Raw genomic sequence first — 19,522 nt, 5'->3', positions numbered from 1 at the left:
GATGGGGATGATATAGGGAACCGAATGGGGATGCTCTGAGAAAGCAGCAACAGAGCCTTGTCAGTGTAGCTTTTAACCTTTTCAAACATTTGGTGCTAAAAGAAGATAGGAATACACATGGGTATGATAATGATAGTCTTATAATTTTTTAATAGTTTTATTATTTTTTTAGTGTATTTAAAATTTTTATTCTTTTATTATTTGTTTAAATATTTTTTTAATATTCTTAATTATTAAGAAAAAATTAAAAAAATATATATAATTTCACTAACAGTTACTTCCTAAATTATTAAGTAAAAATATATTAAAACAAATAAAATGATTAATAAATGAGTAGTGGGAGGTTGTAAGCATTTTATTATCCATGTACCTAAGGTTCTTCAAGTTTTAGTCTACCGTGATTATCTCATGTTGAACCTAAATTTGAGAAGATTTTTTTTTCTTGATGTGTATATATATATTGTTAAATAAAAAAAAATGAAGAAATAATTAAAAGTGTCAAGAGTTTAATGACCTGATGGCATATGACTCGATTCTCTAAATAAAAAATCTTGTTTCGAAATCTCCATCCCCTTTTTGTATGTATATATATAAAGTGATTTCTCTACCGACATGATCCTAATAGCAGCCTATGTATATAATATATATTCTTAACAGAGTATTCTAACCTAAGTAGGCTGATTTGTTTAACAAAAAACTAAACTATCTTGTCTAATATAATCATTATAATTTTTTTAAATTTATATATAAAAGATAATAAATAATTTAAATTTTTTAAATTTTAAAATAAAATTAATATTAAAAAATTATATTATAATAATATTTTATTCAACTTTTAATAAAATATATCATCTTATTTATCTCTCAGTTAAGAAAAAGTAATCATAAGAAAATGTTAGCCCATGTTTATCATGATGAGGTGGTTTGAGTGCCAACTTAGCATTTAGGTGACACCACAAAAACAACATTATCAATCTTAGTCCATTTGTTTTTATGCGTTGTTCAATACCAACTTGCACTAAGAATGGCACTTACTAAAATGGACAAAAAATAAAAAAATTAATTTATTTATTTTTAGATTAATAACTTTTCAATCATGACAAATTGTCTATCCTATCCTCTCAACTTTGTAAAATTTATATTATATTTTTATCTAAATATTTTAACGACTTTTATCACTCTTGAATTATTTATTATTCTTTAAAAAAAAATTAAAGTTGAATGGACCACCTTATCATGGTAATAGGAGAATAAGATTTGTAGAATCTTTCTTCTATAAATGATAAATCTTGACCATTAAAATGGTCGAGTACCAACGACTTGGCTTTATGGTGCAAGACCCACATCTTTAAAATAAAGATCATGGATTCGAACTTTCCTCCCGATTGTATCAAAAAAATAAGTGCGCGATGTAAGAGTTTAATGCAATAAATATTGTAAACTCATTTTATGTATAAGTTTCTCAAATTTCAAATATTAAAATTCGATCAAGAATCTTATAAAATTCAAAATGCAAATACAAAAACTATGGAAATTACTTGTCTAGACAATTTAAACTAAATAAAGACAGGACAATGGGTAGTGGCCACAAAGGTTCTCCAAAACATATATATATATATATATATATATATATATATGTATGTATGTATGTATATGTATATACCCTTAACCACTGAGATGTTCTTAAAAACAAGTGTTGTTTTTTTAAAATGATTTGATTATAAAAAAATTATATAAAATAAATTTATAAATTAACACACTCTAAAGGCCATTAAATAAACAGAAATGATTTGTGCAGTCGGGAAATGCAGTCGGCGTGCAATCGGCTGTAAAAAAAAATTAATACGAGACCTATATGAAAAAAAAAAATTATTTTTATAACTTTTTATAATTCATGTAGGTCCTCCTGAATATAAAATAATTTTTTTATAATTTTTTTTTATTCATTCCATACAATCGACTGCACGCCAACTGCATTTCCCGACTGCGTGTAGCAAAGCCCATAAATAAAAAAGTCCCTTGCGTGTGAGAAACGATGAAAAGGACTGGCATTGAAAGAAAAAAATGAAAAAATAAATGAAGATCAAAGTCATCCTTTGCCGTCGGTTCCGGGAAAAATACACGTAAGCCTAGCTAGAAACATATTTCTTGATAGCATACCATTTAATGATTAAGTTTGACTCAACCTGTTTAACCAAAAAAAAAAAAAACGAAAAACACTCAACCAGTAAAAGTTATATTTTATTTAGAAAAATTTTAGACATAAGTCTCATATATCACATATTATTTATTTTTTTTTATTTTTTTCTTTAAACAAATATTTTATATATAAATAATGAATAGAAAAATTAAATTAGTTTAAAAAGAATAAATTTAAAAAAATTTAAAAAAATAAAAAAATATGAAGTGTATGGTATATGAAATTTCTGAATAGCAAAGCTCTTTTATTTACGAAAAATGTTATATACTATAATTTCTTCTTATTTTTATTTTATTAGGTAAGATATGATATATTATTATCAATTATTATTTAATAATAATGTTCTATATCTTACGTAATAGAATGAAAATAAATTAATAATGTAGCGTATAGAATTTTCTTTTATTTATATAGTTTTTCAAATCTCTATATATTTTTTTTGGAAAGGTAGTTGAAAAGTCATTTTGCATTTAAAAAGTAGCAATATTTAAAAAAAAAATGAGGCAAAATATTAATTTTCACTTAATTTGGGGAAGGTTTGGATATAGAATTGAGATAAGATGAATTTAGATGAAAGTTAAATAAAATAATATATTGTTAAAATATTATTTTTATTTTAAAATTTAAAAAATAGAATTATTTATTATATTTTATTTAGAAATTTGAAAAAATTGTAATAATTAAATGAGATAAAATGAATTGAGTTTTGAATATAAACAACGCCTCAGGCAAGTTTGGTTGTCAGATTTTTTATTTTATTTTATTTTATTTTTTAAGAAAGAGGAATGGAACTATCAATTTTCCAAGTTATAATCACTTATAGTCGAAGAATACCATATTATATAATAAAAAAAAAAAAATTGGAGATTGCAAAGAGGAAAAAAAATATATCAAAACCAAGTCTTTAAGTAATATAGAACGCAAAAATACACGACTAAACGAAGTATTACGAAAGCTCTATACAAGGGACATAGAAAAACATGGAGATCTAAAAGGATGTATATTATATGCACCTCGAGTCAGCAAAGGGAGATGAAAAGAATAAAAAAGGAAAGAAAAAAGAGGAAAACGGTTCTAAGCGATTGGGCAATTATTTGAAGTATAGCAATCCTTTCATCTGTTGCCACATTAGAAATCACACAATAGTCTCAAAGTGTGAAAATCCTCCTTAAGTGATTAACCAACAGTTTTCTCAAGAATCAAATAGATGGAAAATGCGAGAGGATGAGGTTTCTTGTTTTTCTGCCCGCGGGGGGAGGGGGGGGGAGATGAATTTTGAATCGGCTTATGTACAGTCACATAGAAATTAAGTTGTCAAGCCTACGTGGCCCTCAACTATTTGAGGGCTGTTATTTGAGGAACCCGGGGGGGGGGGGGGGATGAATTTTGAATGGGCTTATGTGCGGTCACGTGGATATTAAGTTGTCAAGCGGCCCTCAACTATTTGAGGGCTGTTATTTGAGGAACGTTGGATGGACCGGCTGGAAGATAAACTCAAAGAAAAATTTTGGAAATACTTGACGATCTTTGCTTTGCTTAATTCCTGACATGCATGTTGAAGAGAATGTCTAAATTACTGCTCAACGCCAATATATGATCATGCCAAAGGTCCATATATAAATTTCCATAGAGGGATAGGAGAGGATTTTTATTTTTATTTTTTATTAGTAGCAAGTATTTGAGAACAACATCGGACTAATTGGAGGTGCATTAGGAAGAGAAGTTAAACAAGCCAGTGAACAAAAAGTGATACATTTTGGCTAATGACTACTGAATTAATATCAAAGATGAGATAAAAAAAAAGGGTAAAATAAAGCATGATGTAAGGCAGAGAGTTCAACTAGTTTTAACCCTTCAATTCTTATTCACGAAAAATCTATTGATGTTGCTTGTGCATAGGATCATCTCCTCCACTTACCATGCTGGTCGTGCCTTGTATTTTAAATTATTATTTTTATTTTTTGTTTTTTTAGTATTATTTTGATATCCTTAATTATTAAAATAATTATAATATGTAATTATATTAATAATTACTTTATAAATTATTAAAAAAATAAATAAAATAAAATATTAAGCTGTAATATTGAGCAAATTTGGTAGCAATTTCGAAAAAAAATCATAGCAAAGAGGCTCTTTTGGTCAATGCTCTTTAGTTGACCAGGTCAATGGAAAGGTCAATGGAAATCAGTGGTCTGGACATTTAGTTTTTATTTGTTTGTTTTTCATTAGATTACTCTACCAGGTCACTACCCCCATTGACGGGAAAAGTTGTCATTCTACGTATGAGCAGGAAGACCCACGACGTTTATGTCAAGGTCTACCAACCCAATAATTGATATAAAATAATAATAGGTGACTGCTATAGCCGGTGTAATTTTTAATTTTTAAATAATACTTTCTTAATTATTAAATTAAAAAAAAAATGGTAGCTTTTATCTATTGGTATTCCCGGTGGATACAACATTTTCCATAATAATAAAGCTAGGTTTGATAAAGTGTAATGATCTCATATTACATCATTATTATTAATTATTATTTGTAAATAGTGTATTATTTTTTTACTATTATTTATTTATTTTATTACTAATCGCAAATCATTTGAGATCATTTCAACATCGGAAAGTAACTTAAGATTATTGGAAATGGTTTTCTATTTACAACTAAGGCGTAGATAACATCATTTGCATTACTTAAAGCATTCTCATTAGATTAGGTAAATGCAAAGTCAAATTCTAGTTAATTTCATTTGTTTTGTTTTTTGTCTATTTCATTCAAATCTTATCCATTTAGAGCATTGTTAATAAATTATGCATATGTAAATGACATTTTTGATGAATGTAAGATGAATTTAAATTTTGACTATTCCATTTACATAAGTCTCCACATTAGAATATCTATTTTTTTACTATATAACTATAAAATAATATAAGATGAATTTAACTTTATCTATTCACATTAAATCTCTGCATTGAATTATCTATTTATTTATTATATAATAATGACTAATTAATAATTTAAAAAATATTTACTTTTTAATTATTAATTTATTTTATTTTATCATATTTTATTATTCTACCTATTATCTATTAATTAGTAATCATTTTCTAGTTAAATTATGGGTTAAAAAATTATATTTTTTCAATTGTCATTTAAACACTAATGTCTAATTAAAGCCATCTAAAATTCTATATAAATATTTTAATTACAAATCAAATTTCTATATTTTCCATCTGACTATATTTTTTATTTCCAGATTTTATTCTACCCAACAGCTATACATACTCCCATATAGCTTTATTTTCAGAATTTGCTGGCAGGAGGAAGAAACCAAGGGAAGAAAAAGAGTTGGTAGAATAGAGAGGAAAAATGGAGGGAAGAGAGAGAGTGTTTATAGAGAAAAGAAATAATTTCTTAATGATTTTGGTGCCCCTACAATGAATATCAAATATGACCGCAATAGTTAATTTACTGTAGGTGAAAGTCATATTGGTTTACATTTAGATAATCTATTGCAATGATTTTCATCTTTTATTAACTAAATTATCTATTTTTTTGGTATTTGGATATTCCAGTGCGAATGCTCTTATATTGGATTATCAATTCACTATTTATATAATAATAAAATATTATTAATTTTATGTTTTTATTATTAGTTTTTATTTAATTTATTTTTGTCATAATCTCTATTACCGTTACCTTCAGAAAAATCAATTGCATGAGACACTAGAGTTAATCAACACAAAGCTGGAGATACGAAACTTAACTACATAGAGACATTATTTCAAAGGCAAGTAGATACAAATGGATTTACAATATTTTTATATAGTTATAGATGTTTCCTTATATAGTTATATAGGCATACATCAGTACATTATTATTTTTAGATACATTTGTAGATGAGGGTTTCGAACTCGAGACCTTCATTTTAGAGGCTGGGTATAATGTCTCTCAGGCCACATGCCTTTGACTACATCAGCACACTATAAACCAATAAGTTCACCACATAAACAAAGAGAAAACTTAGTCCTTGCATTATGTGTTAGACTTTCATTTCAAAATCCATTACAAACCACACAAAATTCATTAATAAAATTTATCAGAATAATGTTATACATCATAATTTTATCTCATTTTCATTCTACTATATATGACATGGCATATTTATTCTTATCAGATGATAAAAAATCATCTAATAATTGATAATCTAATGATGATAAATATACTACAAATTACATAGTGAGATAAAAATGAGATAATAATATAGTGTTTAGAATTTTCCAATTGATCAACATCCATTACAAAATCACTAGACCAACCAACAAGTCCATTACAATTGATGTACCTCATTACATTTGTAATTCCATTACCAAAGACCAAGTCCACCACTAATCGAGCAAGTCAAAAAAGCAATCCCACCAACAACCAACAACTACATTAAAATAGAGCAAGTTCACTGGCCAGCAAGTAAAAACAGAAGCCACTAATAAAGAAAAAGAGTAATTATTCCATTGCAAAAGACCACGTCCACTAGCAAGTCAAAAGAATATGTCATGAATGGTTTATATGTCATAAAGAAACAAAAGCCCATCGAAGCAATCAACACGGCTGGGTTTTAATTCCTGCAGTTGCTTTGCATTTTTCAGATAATAGGGTGATAGAGTATAACCAAGAAGCATGTAATACTTATCAATTTTCTAGAGAATTTATAATTTGAAGGCATAACATTGAGATTAGGTTTGGATAATTAGTTGAGATGAGATCGGTTGAGATGAAAGTTGAATGAAATATTATTATAATATTATTTTTTTAATATTATATATTATTATTTTAAAATTTAAAAAAGTTGAATTATTTATTATATTTTATGTGAAAATTTATAAAAATTATAATATTAAAATGAAATAAATTGAAAGTCCCTCTCAATCCAAAAAATCGAGGCTGATCCATCATGGCAAAATACGATTTCTATAAAAATTTTATGGTTTTTTATTTTTATTTTTATTTTTTCTGAATAGAAAAAGAACATGACACTTTATGATTCTTGGTTTTTCCCTCTCTGAAGCTCTCAGCCCAATAATTGGCGATCTCCTCCTCCACTGCCCATCGCCAGCCTCCTCCTCCACCAGATTCTTCTCCTTCGCAATGTGGTTCTGGTCCATTGGTTGTTCTTGGTGCTTGTATTACGAAGTTGTTCTGAGTGCGTGCATTTGACTTCGATTCACAATCCTCACAAAACCAAGGAACATGTTCATCAACAGTTACAAGCCATACATCCAAGCAATAGCTGCATAAACAAACAAACAAAAAAAATTCTATTTTTTTTTTTTTTTTGTGTTTTTATGTGAAACAAACAACCAAAAAGCAAATTTCCTTTTTTAATCATTCTGGGTGCATGCATTTGAATTTGATTCACAAGAAAAATTCTATTTTTTCATGTTTTTATGCGAAACAAACAACCAAAAAGTATTTTTTTAATCATTCTGGGTGCATTCATTTGACTTTGATTCACAATCCTCACAAAACCAAGAAACACATTCATGAACAGTTATGGGCCATACAACCAAGCAATAGATGCATAAACAAACAAACAGAAAAAATTCTTATTTTTTTTTTTTTTTTTGTGTTTTGATGCGAAACAAACAACCAAAAAGCAAACAGCTGCCCTTTTCTATCAGAAAATTACAACCACTATGTGGAATCTGTTTTTATGAACATAGAACTTTAGGCAAATAAATTTCTACTGTCATATGATTTGTTATTTGCATGATACCTTTTGTTGAGGAAAAAAATTGGAGAAAAGAGAGTGAGTTGGTCCCAAAATTTTAAATGAGTTAAACCTTTCAGAAAAAGAAATAAAAATGCAAATCCAAATCCAATTTTCTACCCTAAAAAACAGCTTGTAGTGTCAATTTTATACACTAAAAATATACTTTTAGCGTCAATTCTCCTGTGCTTTGTGATGTTAGAATAAGCAAGTGTGGTGTTTTGTTTGGAAAAAATATTGTCTTTATTGTACCAAACTTTTATACTTATTTAATTTTTTTAATTTCATGCTGTGCTTTAATATTTCAAGATTGTTCTTGATGGAGAAAGGGGAAGAAATCATGTCTATTAGGCGATTGTTGTTCTTTTCTGAAAGCAGTACTTATATGAGTACCCCAAATGTGAGAGATGATGAGGAAGTAATTGATGATCATAGGATTTTAGAGCCAACACCATAGAACGACGATGATGATGGGGTTATAGAGCCAATGCTTGGGAATGAGAATCATGGGATTTTAGAGTCAACGTTGTGGAATGACGATGATGATGCCAATGTAGAGCCAATACTTGGGAATGAGGATCATGGGGTTTTAAAGCCAACGCTGATAAATGATGATGATGGGGTTTTAGAGCCGATGTCAGGGATGTTTTTTAAAACTGAGCAAGAACTCATTGACTAGTATAAGCAATATGAGAAATAGACAGGATTTGGAATATGTAAAAGTTTTAACGCATTAGCTATCGAGGTTGGTCAATTTGAGAAATTTCAATTTATTGAGAAAGATGCACGGAATTATATTAACAAGGCTCTAAACCTTAGACTTGGAAAAGGTGGTGTTGATATATTTCGTGGTTATTTTGAGAAAATGCAAAATAAAAAATGATGGGTTTTACTCATTGATGGATTTGGATGATTATGGATGATTACAAAATGTCTTTTGGGTTGATGCACGTAATAGAGTAGTGTATGAGTATTTTGAAGATATTGTAACATTTGATACAACATACCTTACAAACTGTGATGTCCCTAACTCCAACATACGGACAAGTGGAAATCGAGGCGTCGGGATGATGATAACATGGGTCACACACCCTAAAGACAAGTGCAAAGTGTGTGCACATGCAACACGTGTAAGACAAAAAACGCAGTGGATAGGTTAAAGTCAATCAACTAAGTACTAGAATTGTTAAATATAAATTCGTTTAAATACAAGCGTTTCTAAAATATTACAGTTTTCCAGTAAAAACAAAATAAACCCACAATACAAGATCCAAAAGCAGGGAATAAATTTCGATATAAAAGCAAGTGGCACCAAATCATTCATACGGCGGAGCCACCTCCTCAGGCTCAGTTTCCTCGACATCTACATTAAAATCTAAGGTACCGCAGGTAAATAATAATCCAAACAGCCTGTAAGATAAAAATACATTCATGCAACAACAATATCATGCACATAATGACAAACGCACGAGGCCCAAAAATCATTTTTTCTTGAAATGAATATTTTTTCACGCACGCCAAAATCTCATTTTAGCCCAAAATATTTCTATTAAAACATTTGTCATTTTCCAAGAAAATGGCCAAACATAAATTCCACTATTTTTTTTTTTCAGAAAATAGTCCTCATATCCTTTAACCAAATCTCACAATTTTTCTAGAAAATCTACCATTTTTTCATAAAATGGTTCACAAAAATTCAATTTATCAAAACCCACTATTTTCTGAGAAAATGGCCCAAATATCCAATTTTACCGTATGCACCATGATCTCCACTAGAGATCATCTGCACACTTTGATTCTCATCGCCATACCGCAGGTAACGACCACGCATGTGACTTCATGACAAGCGATACCCAGCTCTGCGCCTAACGCGTACCATGACCAGGCATCCTCTAGCCCCCGACAACAGAGGAACCACGAAGTCGGCACGACAGCGTTACTGTATTAACCGAGCCTATTGTCGCCCAGTGACAACTCAGGAGGCGTTGCTCAATATATTCAACTCCCGATTGACCAAATGAGCTCCACCGAGATAATACCTCATCTCGGCTTGGGGTCGTGATACACACGTACTCAAAAATTCATTTATACATGAAAACCAAGTTTTCATTTCCGACATATGAACATGCATGCAATTATGCGAAAACTCAATTTTCCTTTACAAACATGAATATGTGTGCACTTATGCCATGTATGACAAGACACAAATATTCAACAACCAATAAATCCCAACCTCAACCAATCACAAAAAAAACTATGTTCTCCAATCTAACTGACCCCCGACTCTTCGAACTCAATTCAGCACAACCAACCAATTCACAAAATATTTGTTAATGCAAAATATATTTAAATTTCAAAGGTTATTCGGAAAATACTTACAATGATGAAAAGCACTCTGGAAGATCAAAGGTCATGCTAAAAATGGCGATGCAGTGGTGGATTTGAGTTTTCCAAGCAATGACAGTGGGTCTCAAAAACCCAACTTTTGAATAGGAACAAACGAAGACTTGGGATAACTAATGAAAGGCTTAAGAGTATTGGTACTAATGGTGGTGGTAGTTGGCCGTGGGTGACAGCGTGGGTGGCGGTTGGAGGCCAAAAAGCATAAATCAGAAATGTAGCTCAATGGGCTTCAAGGGTGACAGATCGAGGTTGAGCAAGGGTGGGTTAGGTAGCTGGGAGGCCGGTGGTGAAGAGGTGGTGGTCAACAGCGGCGCGACGGCGGCACACGAGCTCAAGAACCGTACGGCTTGGTGGGCTTCGTGGGAGCAAACGCCGGCGAGTTAGGGGCTAAGATTGGTGGAGGATATTGGCCGGCGGAAGGGGATGTTGTGGTGGTGGTGGTGTGGTGGCGCCGTTGGGTGGTGCACTACGGCACAGTGAATTTATAGCCCATTCGGGCTCTACACGGCTAGGAGAGAGAAGGGTGGGGTGTAGGGGTGGTGGCCGGGTTGGTTGAGCTCGCCAAAGGGTGGGGAAGGTCGTGGGCTAGGCAGTGACACCGAGTGGTGGCGCACGGTGGTGCCGATGATAATGAGAGAGAGACACACGGGAGGGAAGAGACGGAGATCACACAAAGGCTGGGAGGTAGCGGAGGAAAAAGGAAGTAAAAAGAAAGAAGAAGAAAAAGAGCGAAAGGGAAAAAGAAAAAGAGGAAAAAGAAAAATGAAGCGAAAGAAATGAGATCCAACCTTTTCAACCTCGTGTCTCAAAACTTATCTAAAGAAAATAAATTTTAAAACGGCGAGTTAAATAAAATAATTTAAACACAGCGACTTAGTAAAATAAAATTCAACAATAGACTAATTTAAAATAAAGAGCATAATAAAATAAATAAAAATCAAATAAAAACACTATAATTCAATATTAATAAAATAAAATAATTGAAGCCTAACAATAAAATAATTTAAGTTAGAGAATAATTTAAATGTAAAATAATTATTAATATTAAAAAAATATATTATTTAAATCTCATGACTTAAAAATTATAAAAGAATATAAAGAGAAAGACGTTAAATTTAAATTTGTGATGTTTCCTCCTTCAGTTTCTGATGACATCGATAGCTATCCTAAAAGTAGATGATCTTGGGAGAAGACCCCTGCTAATCGGAGGAGTCAGCGGGCTTGTAATCCTTGTATATCACTTATGACCATCTATGTATTAAATGATTTTAATCATTGGATTTTCACTGATAAAAATTATGATGAAAGGTTAAATCTGCTTTTTTTCAAATTACTACAGGCTCCTTTATTTCTGCTTTCTGCTTGTTATAAATTTCTCGGAGGGTTCCCTATTGTTGCTGTAGCCAGTCTACTTCTCTATGTCGGTTGCTACCAGGTAAAACTGTCTTTTAAGGATTGAAATTCTCTGCACTATTTTTTTCAGAGAATCAAATATAACTCTGAGGAGAAATACTAGAGTGTTGCAAAAGTGGCTGAATTCAAACTTGTAATGTCCACTTAAAAGTCTACCTCAGAAAGCTACCTTGTTTAGAACTTTCTGAAGAAATAAAAAATAAAAGGAAAGCAGTTATATGTAACGAGTAATGTCAGTTTTTTCTTCATTACAAGGTTAATGTGAATGTTGATTCATTAACAGATTTCTGTTCTTTGAACGAAATTTCAGATTTCATTTGGCCCGATCAGTTGGCTTATGGTGTCAGAGATATTCCCACTTCGGACAAGACGGCGAGGGATAAGTCTTGCAGTTCTTACTAACTTTGGCTCAAATGCCACTGTAACCTTTGCATTCGCCCCATTGAAGGTATTGATCTACTTTTATGAATCCATCCATTCCTTTCAAAGCTGGTTATCTCATTGTTTACTGCTCTCACTCCCGGTGATTTTGAATGTGGAGTGATTTGCTTATATTGCAGGATTTTTTAGGAGCGGAAAATATCTTCCTTCTTTTCGGGGCTATTGCTTTGTTGTCACTTCTGTTCGTACTGCTCGTTGTCCCGGAGACCAAAGGGCTGAGCTTGGAAGAGATTGAGTCCAAGATTTTGAAGTGAAAACGCAAATTGAAAAAATGTACCAGTCGAGCTTCCAATACACCCAAGTCGTTTTGGTTAGTCTTTGAACTTGTTTCTTTTTATTTTTTATTTTCTCTGTGAACTTGTATACTATCTTTATACTTCAAGGTCACCTGTTTGAAGCTTCCTTGAGCCGCCTGTCTTTCCATTTCATAAAAGCAACCTTACTATATTGTACATCAAGTAATGGCTCTTCTGCTAATGTACTAATTAGCTGATGGTATTTTTTTATAATCACTCAGGCACCCAATCAGGATGGGTTATGTAAAGATTTAGAGCATATTATTAGTAATTCATGGTTCCAACTACTGGCACTAATCGTTTCGGCTTTTGCTAGTTCTTACTGATTGCATTGAAACTTGGACATCTCCCTTTTCTTTATGGTGATTGCTGCAACCTAGACTCGATTAGAATTTTAGTAGAGTGAACAGAGATTAAATCCTGCACTTGATTGCCAAAAGGCATACAAGTTCACATTTTCGGATGTGAGACAGAAATTATTTTCTTTGGCAATATTGTCAGCGCCCCTGATTTCTGTTATATTACTGTTTGTCTCAATAGCTTAAACTAATAGAGAGAGAAGTGAATTTAATTGTTAGTTCATATTTTAACACTCCAGCTCAGGCATGGTTGAGCTCTTTTTTATAGGAGCTCGACATATGGAATATTTAATGAAATGTAGGTGAAGTTTGAAGTAGAGATTGAACTTAAGACTTCTACTATGATGATGCTATGTCGAAGAGAAATACACTAGCCAAAAATGAATTTTACAAAAGTAAATTGACGTGGTTTAATATATTAAGTCTAATTATAAAGTTACTTTTCTTGTAAAGTAGATCTAATGCACCACATAAAACTAAATAGTTTGTGAGTCTATTTTTATGAAATTTCTTTGTGACTGTTGCACTTCTCTTTTGTTAAACGACTTCACACACTGCATCCCATTTCATTAAATATTCTGTGTTGAGCTCACTAACTAAGGAGGGCCATGATCCACTCATGAGAGACAATATTGGATATAGAATATAAATGAAATGATTAAACTCGTATCTTTCCATCAACTTAAACTTTTGTAACAATCGATTATTTAACAATTTATTGTATTAGGGGGAGAAATCAATGTTTTGTAGCTATAAATTCCCTCATTCCTGATAAATATATCAGCTTAACGCACGCATGTGGGAGGGCGAGAAGGAGGGAGTCAAGATAAGCAAACATAGAGAGATTGGGTTCCTATGCAGTAGTTTTTTTTTTTTTTTTCTATGGAAAAAAAAAAAAATCTTCTACTGAATAACGAGAATTGTTGGGCCACTCAATATAGTTTGATCAAGTACCAGATAAATAATCTATCACAATATGTAATTTTGAAAAACATGAATTTTTTATTTTTGTGAAGTCTCGTTATCTTTTTCCAACCCATAAATTCTTTGAGTTTAAAGGCTTAAATTCAATTATTACCACTTCAATCTTGATCTCTCAAAAAGCATACAAAACCAAACTATCTTATCTCATCTCATATAATTATTATAATTTTCTCAAATTTCTACACAAAATATAATAAACAATTTAACATTTTTAAAGTCCAAAACAAAACTAATATTAAAAAATTATATTATAATAATATTTTATTTGACTTTCAATAAAACATCTTATCTCATCCTATCTGAATTGTATAACTAAACGAGGATTTGAAACACGTATATATGATACTTGTGGAAAATCATAAAAAGTTATCTGACATTTTAAACAACTATATATATATATATATTATATTTTATTAAATAATTTTAATTTTCCTCATGCATCACACGGGTTTACAACAACTAGTGTATCTACTGTTTACATCATAATCATCACAAGTTTGTTCTTCCTCTTCTCTCCACCCTGAAGTAATCTGTATGCTTTTTGTGTGCCAAGGGCCGTTGATCCATGATCTGGTTTTACTTATGATGATTCATGAGACACAGCTAATTCAACGACCATTTATAAGGATCGAATTCGTGGTAGACATGGAATGAGTAGAACCCTGGCCAGATGATGATTTAAGTGACAAAAAGAAATTGGATTCTTCATTACTTGTAAATGCACCGAAAGAAGCACTGTCATATGGTACATCCGGCAGATCAGCATTGCCATCCAGGAACTGCATCACTTGCCTCATGCTAGGCCTGGCTGTTGGAATTGCATGTGAGCAGAGCAGCCCTAGTTTCAAAACCAACACCATTTCCTCCAACACATAGTTACCTTCCAATCTAGGATCACTGGCATCAAGGATAGCTCCTTTTCTCCCACATTCAAAGACACAATCAACCAAAACTACTTCCTCAGTCAGCGCTTGTTGCTCTATAGGCCTCCTTCCACAGGCCACCTCGAGCATGAAAGCCCCGAAAGCAAACACATCAGTGCAGGTGGTTGCCCTTCCTGTTCTAGTAAGCTCTGGAGCTAAATATCCTACAGTCCCAACCACATGGGTGGTTTGGGGATTGGTACCATGGTCATATAATCTGGCAAGGCCAAAATCTCCTAGCCTTCCATTTAATTCAGCATCTAAGAGAACATTGCTTGCTTTTATATCTCTGTGTAGAACAACCTGTTCCCACTCTTCATGGAGGTAAAGAAGGCCAGATGCTACTCCTCTGAGGATTTGAAATCGTTGAAACCAGTTAAGGCTTGTTCTTTCATTGCTATATAATAACTTGTCTAGACTTCCATTGGGCATATAATCATAGACCAAGAGGAGTTCTCCCCTTCGCCGGCAATAGCCGAGGAGCTGCACCAAGTTCCTGTGCCTCAGTCTTCCCATGCTACTAATCTCTGCCACAAATTCCTTCATCCCTTGTTTGGAATCATGAGCAACTCTCTTGACAGCAATTTGAACATTAGAAGGAAGTGTTCCTCTATAAACCTTTCCAAAACCTCCTGCTCCAAGAAGCTTTTCGTCTTTAAAACCTTTGGTTGCTTTATGGAGACTCTTATAGCTGAACCTCTGTGGACCATACTCCATCTCCCAATCTTCACGCACTTCTTCATATTTCTTCCTCCTTAAAAAGCAAACAACTCCAAGGATTGTTATCAGCACAACCGCTACTGCGACAGGAAAAGTCATGATCGTTAGTCCTGGTTTATCTTTTCTTTTCCTCTGCGGGGGAAGTGGAGGGAGGCTTGAAACATCGAGGCTATGTGCTTGTCCACTTTTATTAAAGCTCCATCCAAGAATGTAGCAATCGCTTGCAAGTACACCTGTGGTAGCAGAGAAACCAACATACATAGATTCCAAGAGAATTTGAGACAGGTTGATGGATTTTGACAAGAGTGGACTGTTTGGTTTTGGGATTCTGGTAGGGGCTAGTGTTACATTCAGCAACTCTTCTACTTCATCATACTCTATCCAAAGTTGCATTGGATTCCCACTTATGAGCTCCAAGCTTATATTCCTCCCTTCTTTATTGGAAAAATACATTGCAGGAGCTGATTCAACTGATTTCAGGCCATTCACATCAATTCCCACATGATTCTTATCGATGTCTTCAAATTCAGGACTCTTAAGAGAATCAAACTCAATGGCCAAAATATGGTTTGCAGGAAGTCCGTTATTTGACGCATTGAAGAGTCCAAGATACTGACTTGCTATAGCATGGATGAAGTCCCTAGAGGGACTGATGGCGAAGGCCAATCCATGACCACCAAGATTTGGAGCTTGAGGAACCATGGCAAAGACAAAGTTTGTCGAAAATGATAGAGATCTAGTTGGGTTGAATTTTATGGGAAGTTTGTAGAAAGCACGACCAACCATCTGGTTTGAAAGGTTGGTTAGCTGCAAGAGACCATTGGGGTGAATTTCTGCTATTCCGTCAAGATGCAGATTGGCTTGATTGATGAATCCATTGTAGATGAATTGGTTTTCATCTTGAGAAAAGGCCAAGGGAGAAATAGAAACAGAGACAATTATCAGAAAATAAAGTGATCTAAGAACCGTGGCCATCAGGAGAAGTGGGAGAGATGTGCGTTGCTGTGAACAGAGGATTTTCACTGTTTCTAATGTCTCAAACTCCCAGTAACATTAAAATATTCATAGGATCCACGCTGCCTGAAAGTCCTACACCGACTTAGGGCCCTACGATGTGTCTATCTCGATTCCTAAAACATCACAGAAGAATTTTCCTTTAAATGAGCCAGCCAAGATATCAACATCTGAATTCCCCAGACTAGGGGAAGAGTAATCAACAAGCAATTGCCATAAAAAATCTGAGTAATTATTAAAATATATATAATTTTATTAATAATTATTTTATTAATTATTAAAATAAAATATTAAGATGTAATATTGAACAAACTGGTAGCAATTTCGAAAAAAAATCATAGCAAAGAGGCTCTTTTGGTCAATGGTCACCAGTTGACCAGGTCAATGGAAATCAGTAGTCTGGACATTTTGTTTTTATTTGTTTGTTTTTCATGAGATTACTCTACCAGGTCACTACCCCAATCGACGGGCAAATGTTGTCATTGTACGAATTAGCTGAAAGACCCACGACGTTTAGGTCAAGGTCTACCAACCCAATAATTGATATAAAATAATAATAGGTGACTGCCATAGCCGGTGTAATTTTTAATATTTAAAAAATACTAATTTATTAAATAATAATTTCTTAATTGTTAAATTAAAAAAAATAAGAAAAAATGGTAGCTTTTATCTAAGGGTATCGGGATACAACATTTTCCACAATTTATTTCATTTTATTATTATAATTTTTATAAATTTTCATATAAAATATAATAAACAATTCAATTTTTTCAAATTGTAAAATAATAATATATAATATTAAAAAATTAATATTCTAATAAAATTTTATTCAACTTTTATTTCAACTGATCTCATCTCAACTAATTATCCAAATCTAACCTTAATGTTATGCCTTCAATTAGGGGTGTGCAAAAAAAGCCTTGGGCCGGTCTGTCCAATGCAACCGAATTGAACCCACCCGAAAAATGCCGGGTTCTTCGGATCCAAGTCACCTACAGGTTGAGAGAATCAATATTGATCGAAACCGATAGATTCGCGTACACAAGCTCTTCCTCTCAGAGTTTTAGAAACCCTAGCCACCATCGTTTGACTTCATTGTTCGTCTTCGCCGTTCGACTTCGCTGTTCGACTTCACCGTTCGTCTTCAACGTTCGACTTCGCCGTTCGTCTTCACTGTCCAAGCCAGTAAGTCCCTTAGTTAAACGGTTGCTTGTTGCTTGCCCAGAAGTTTAATCACTTTAGTTTATACAACCATATAGCTCCATTTTTTAGTTACTCTTTTTCTTTGGGTGGAAGCTATAGTGATGTTAGTAACTCGGTAAATGCACATAAGTTTGATTTAGAAAATGTACAAATGGCAATTGCTAAAATGATCATTTGTGATGAGCTTCCATTTTGGATAGTAGAAGCCCAGGGATTTAAGAAGGTATGTAGATCACTTGAACCAAGGTTCCAAGTACCATCTAGAACCACTGCAACGAGAGACTGTATTAAACTGTTTAAAATCGAGAAGAAGAAGTTAAGGAAAATATTTAAGACGGTTGGGCGGGTTAGTTTAACCACTGACACATGGACGTCGATTCAAAACTTAAATTATATGTGTCTTACTGCACACTTTATCGACTCTGACTGGAAACTACACAAAAGTTCTAAATTTTTGTATGATCCCTAATCACAAAGGAGAAACTATTAAAAAGTGTGCAGATTCATGTCTACAAGATTGGGGCATTGACAAAATCTTTACTGTTACAGTTGACAATGCTTCCTCAAATGATGTTGCTATTTAGTATTTGAGAAAGTTTGTAGTAGGTCATTTGTTTGAAGGGAAGTATATTCATATCAAGTATTGTGCCCATATAATGAACCTCATTGTGAATGATGGGTTAAAAGATTATGATGATTCAATCACAAGGGTGCGCAATGCAGTTATGTATGTTAGATCATCTCCCGCAAGAATGGAGAAATTCAAAAAATGTATAGAGAAGGAGAAAATTGATTGTACAAAATTGGTATGCCTTGATGTTTCCACGAGATGGAATTCGACTTATCTAATGCTAGAAGTTGCATAAACATATAAAAAACCCTTTTTTCAATTGGAGAAGGATGATGATTTTTTTGTTCGTTATTGTCGTAGTGTGAACTTGGGCCCCCCTAACTCTAATTATTGTGAGAGAGTTAGAGTATTGATAAAGTTTTTGAAGATTTTTTATGATGCTACTGTGAGACTTTCTGGCTCTTTGTATGTCACATCTAATGTATATTTCCAGGAGTTTTGTGGCATACAATCACATTTGTCAAAAATGAGTCGAAGTAATGATGCAGTGTTGAAATGTATGGCAGAAAATATGAAGATTAAGTATGACAAATATTGGGGATCAATTGAAAAGACTAACTTGATGATATTTATTGCTGTTGTTCTTGATCCAAGATACAAATTTAGTTTTTTGTATTTTTTGTTCAAAAAGATATATGGTGGTAATTTAGTCGAAGAAATGATTGCAATAGTGAAACACTTGATGATGGACATTTACTGGGAGTATAGTATTGTGTATGGGAGTTCAAGTGGAGTTTCCTATTCTGAGCCTCATTCTTCAGTTGATCCTACTATGATTGATTCTGATTCTCAACAAAGTTTTTGGATTGAGTATGAGTAAGAAATTATTGAGTCTAATTTGATGAACAAATCAGAAATCGATCAGTACTTAGAACATGGTTGTGAGGCACGAGCTCCTAATTTTGATATTTTGGATTGGTGGAAGATCAATGAAGTAAAATATCCTATTTTGGCAAGAGTTGCACAGGATGTAATGGCCATTCCGGTTTCTACAGTTTCTTCTGAGTCAGCCTTCAGTGCAGGGAGTCGTGTGCTTGACCCATTTCGTTGTTCACTATCTCCAAGAACAGTCGAGGCACTTGTTTGTACACAAAATTGGTTGAAGGATCCAATAGCCATTGATCTTCATGCCTCCTTGGATAATATTGAAAGCTTTGAGGCGGAATTGAGT

At 32.8% G+C, this 19,522-nt stretch overlaps 3 protein-coding genes across 3 annotated transcripts; 2 read left to right on the top strand and 1 right to left on the bottom strand.

Moving 5' to 3' along the window:
• Positions 1-8,451: 8,451 nt before the first annotated feature.
• Positions 8,452-12,817, top strand: LOC122293545 (D-xylose-proton symporter-like 3, chloroplastic). The gene is made up of 4 exons (XM_043102103.1): positions 8,452-8,586; positions 11,707-11,802; positions 12,091-12,228; positions 12,341-12,817. Exons 1-4 carry the CDS (start codon positions 8,452-8,454, stop codon positions 12,473-12,475), a joined length of 504 nt encoding a protein of 167 aa, XP_042958037.1. The 3' UTR covers positions 12,476-12,817.
• Positions 12,818-14,253: 1,436 nt separating this feature from the next.
• LOC122293652 (probable L-type lectin-domain containing receptor kinase II.1) lies at positions 14,254-16,679 on the bottom strand. The gene has a single exon (XM_043102174.1). The coding sequence runs from the start codon at positions 16,476-16,478 to the stop codon at positions 14,469-14,471; it is 2,010 nt and encodes a 669-aa protein (XP_042958108.1). The 5' UTR covers positions 16,479-16,679; the 3' UTR covers positions 14,254-14,468.
• Positions 16,680-17,871: 1,192 nt separating this feature from the next.
• Positions 17,872-19,171, top strand: LOC122293544 (zinc finger BED domain-containing protein RICESLEEPER 2-like). Its single transcript, XM_043102102.1, has 2 exons — positions 17,872-17,943; positions 18,785-19,171. The coding sequence occupies exons 1-2, from the start codon at positions 17,872-17,874 to the stop codon at positions 19,169-19,171; spliced, it is 459 nt and encodes a 152-aa protein (XP_042958036.1).
• Positions 19,172-19,522: the final 351 nt, after the last annotated feature.

This window comes from Carya illinoinensis, chromosome 14, assembly GCF_018687715.1.
Source record: "Carya illinoinensis cultivar Pawnee chromosome 14, C.illinoinensisPawnee_v1, whole genome shotgun sequence".
In the NCBI taxonomy this organism is placed as follows: Eukaryota; Viridiplantae; Streptophyta; class Magnoliopsida; order Fagales; family Juglandaceae; genus Carya; species Carya illinoinensis.
The sequence above is the reverse complement of the archived record's forward strand: the minus strand, read 5'-3'. Positions and strand labels throughout refer to the sequence as shown.

Excerpts from the sequence above, each read along its gene's own strand:
- LOC122293652 (XM_043102174.1), bottom strand. The coding sequence starts at position 16,478 with ATGGCCACGGTTCTTAGATCACTTTATTTTCTGATAATTGTCTCTGTT.
- LOC122293544 (XM_043102102.1), top strand. The coding sequence starts at position 17,872 with ATGGCAATTGCTAAAATGATCATTTGTGATGAGCTTCCATTTTGGATA. Across the intron at positions 17,944-18,784 it reads AAGCCCAGGGATTTAAGAAG|GAGTTTTGTGGCATACAATC; the intron begins GTATGTAGATCA and ends GTATATTTCCAG.
- LOC122293545 (XM_043102103.1), top strand. The coding sequence starts at position 8,452 with ATGCTTGGGAATGAGAATCATGGGATTTTAGAGTCAACGTTGTGGAAT. Across the intron at positions 8,587-11,706 it reads TGATAAATGATGATGATGGG|GCTCCTTTATTTCTGCTTTC; the intron begins GTTTTAGAGCCG and ends AAATTACTACAG. Across the intron at positions 11,803-12,090 it reads TCTATGTCGGTTGCTACCAG|ATTTCATTTGGCCCGATCAG; the intron begins GTAAAACTGTCT and ends ACGAAATTTCAG.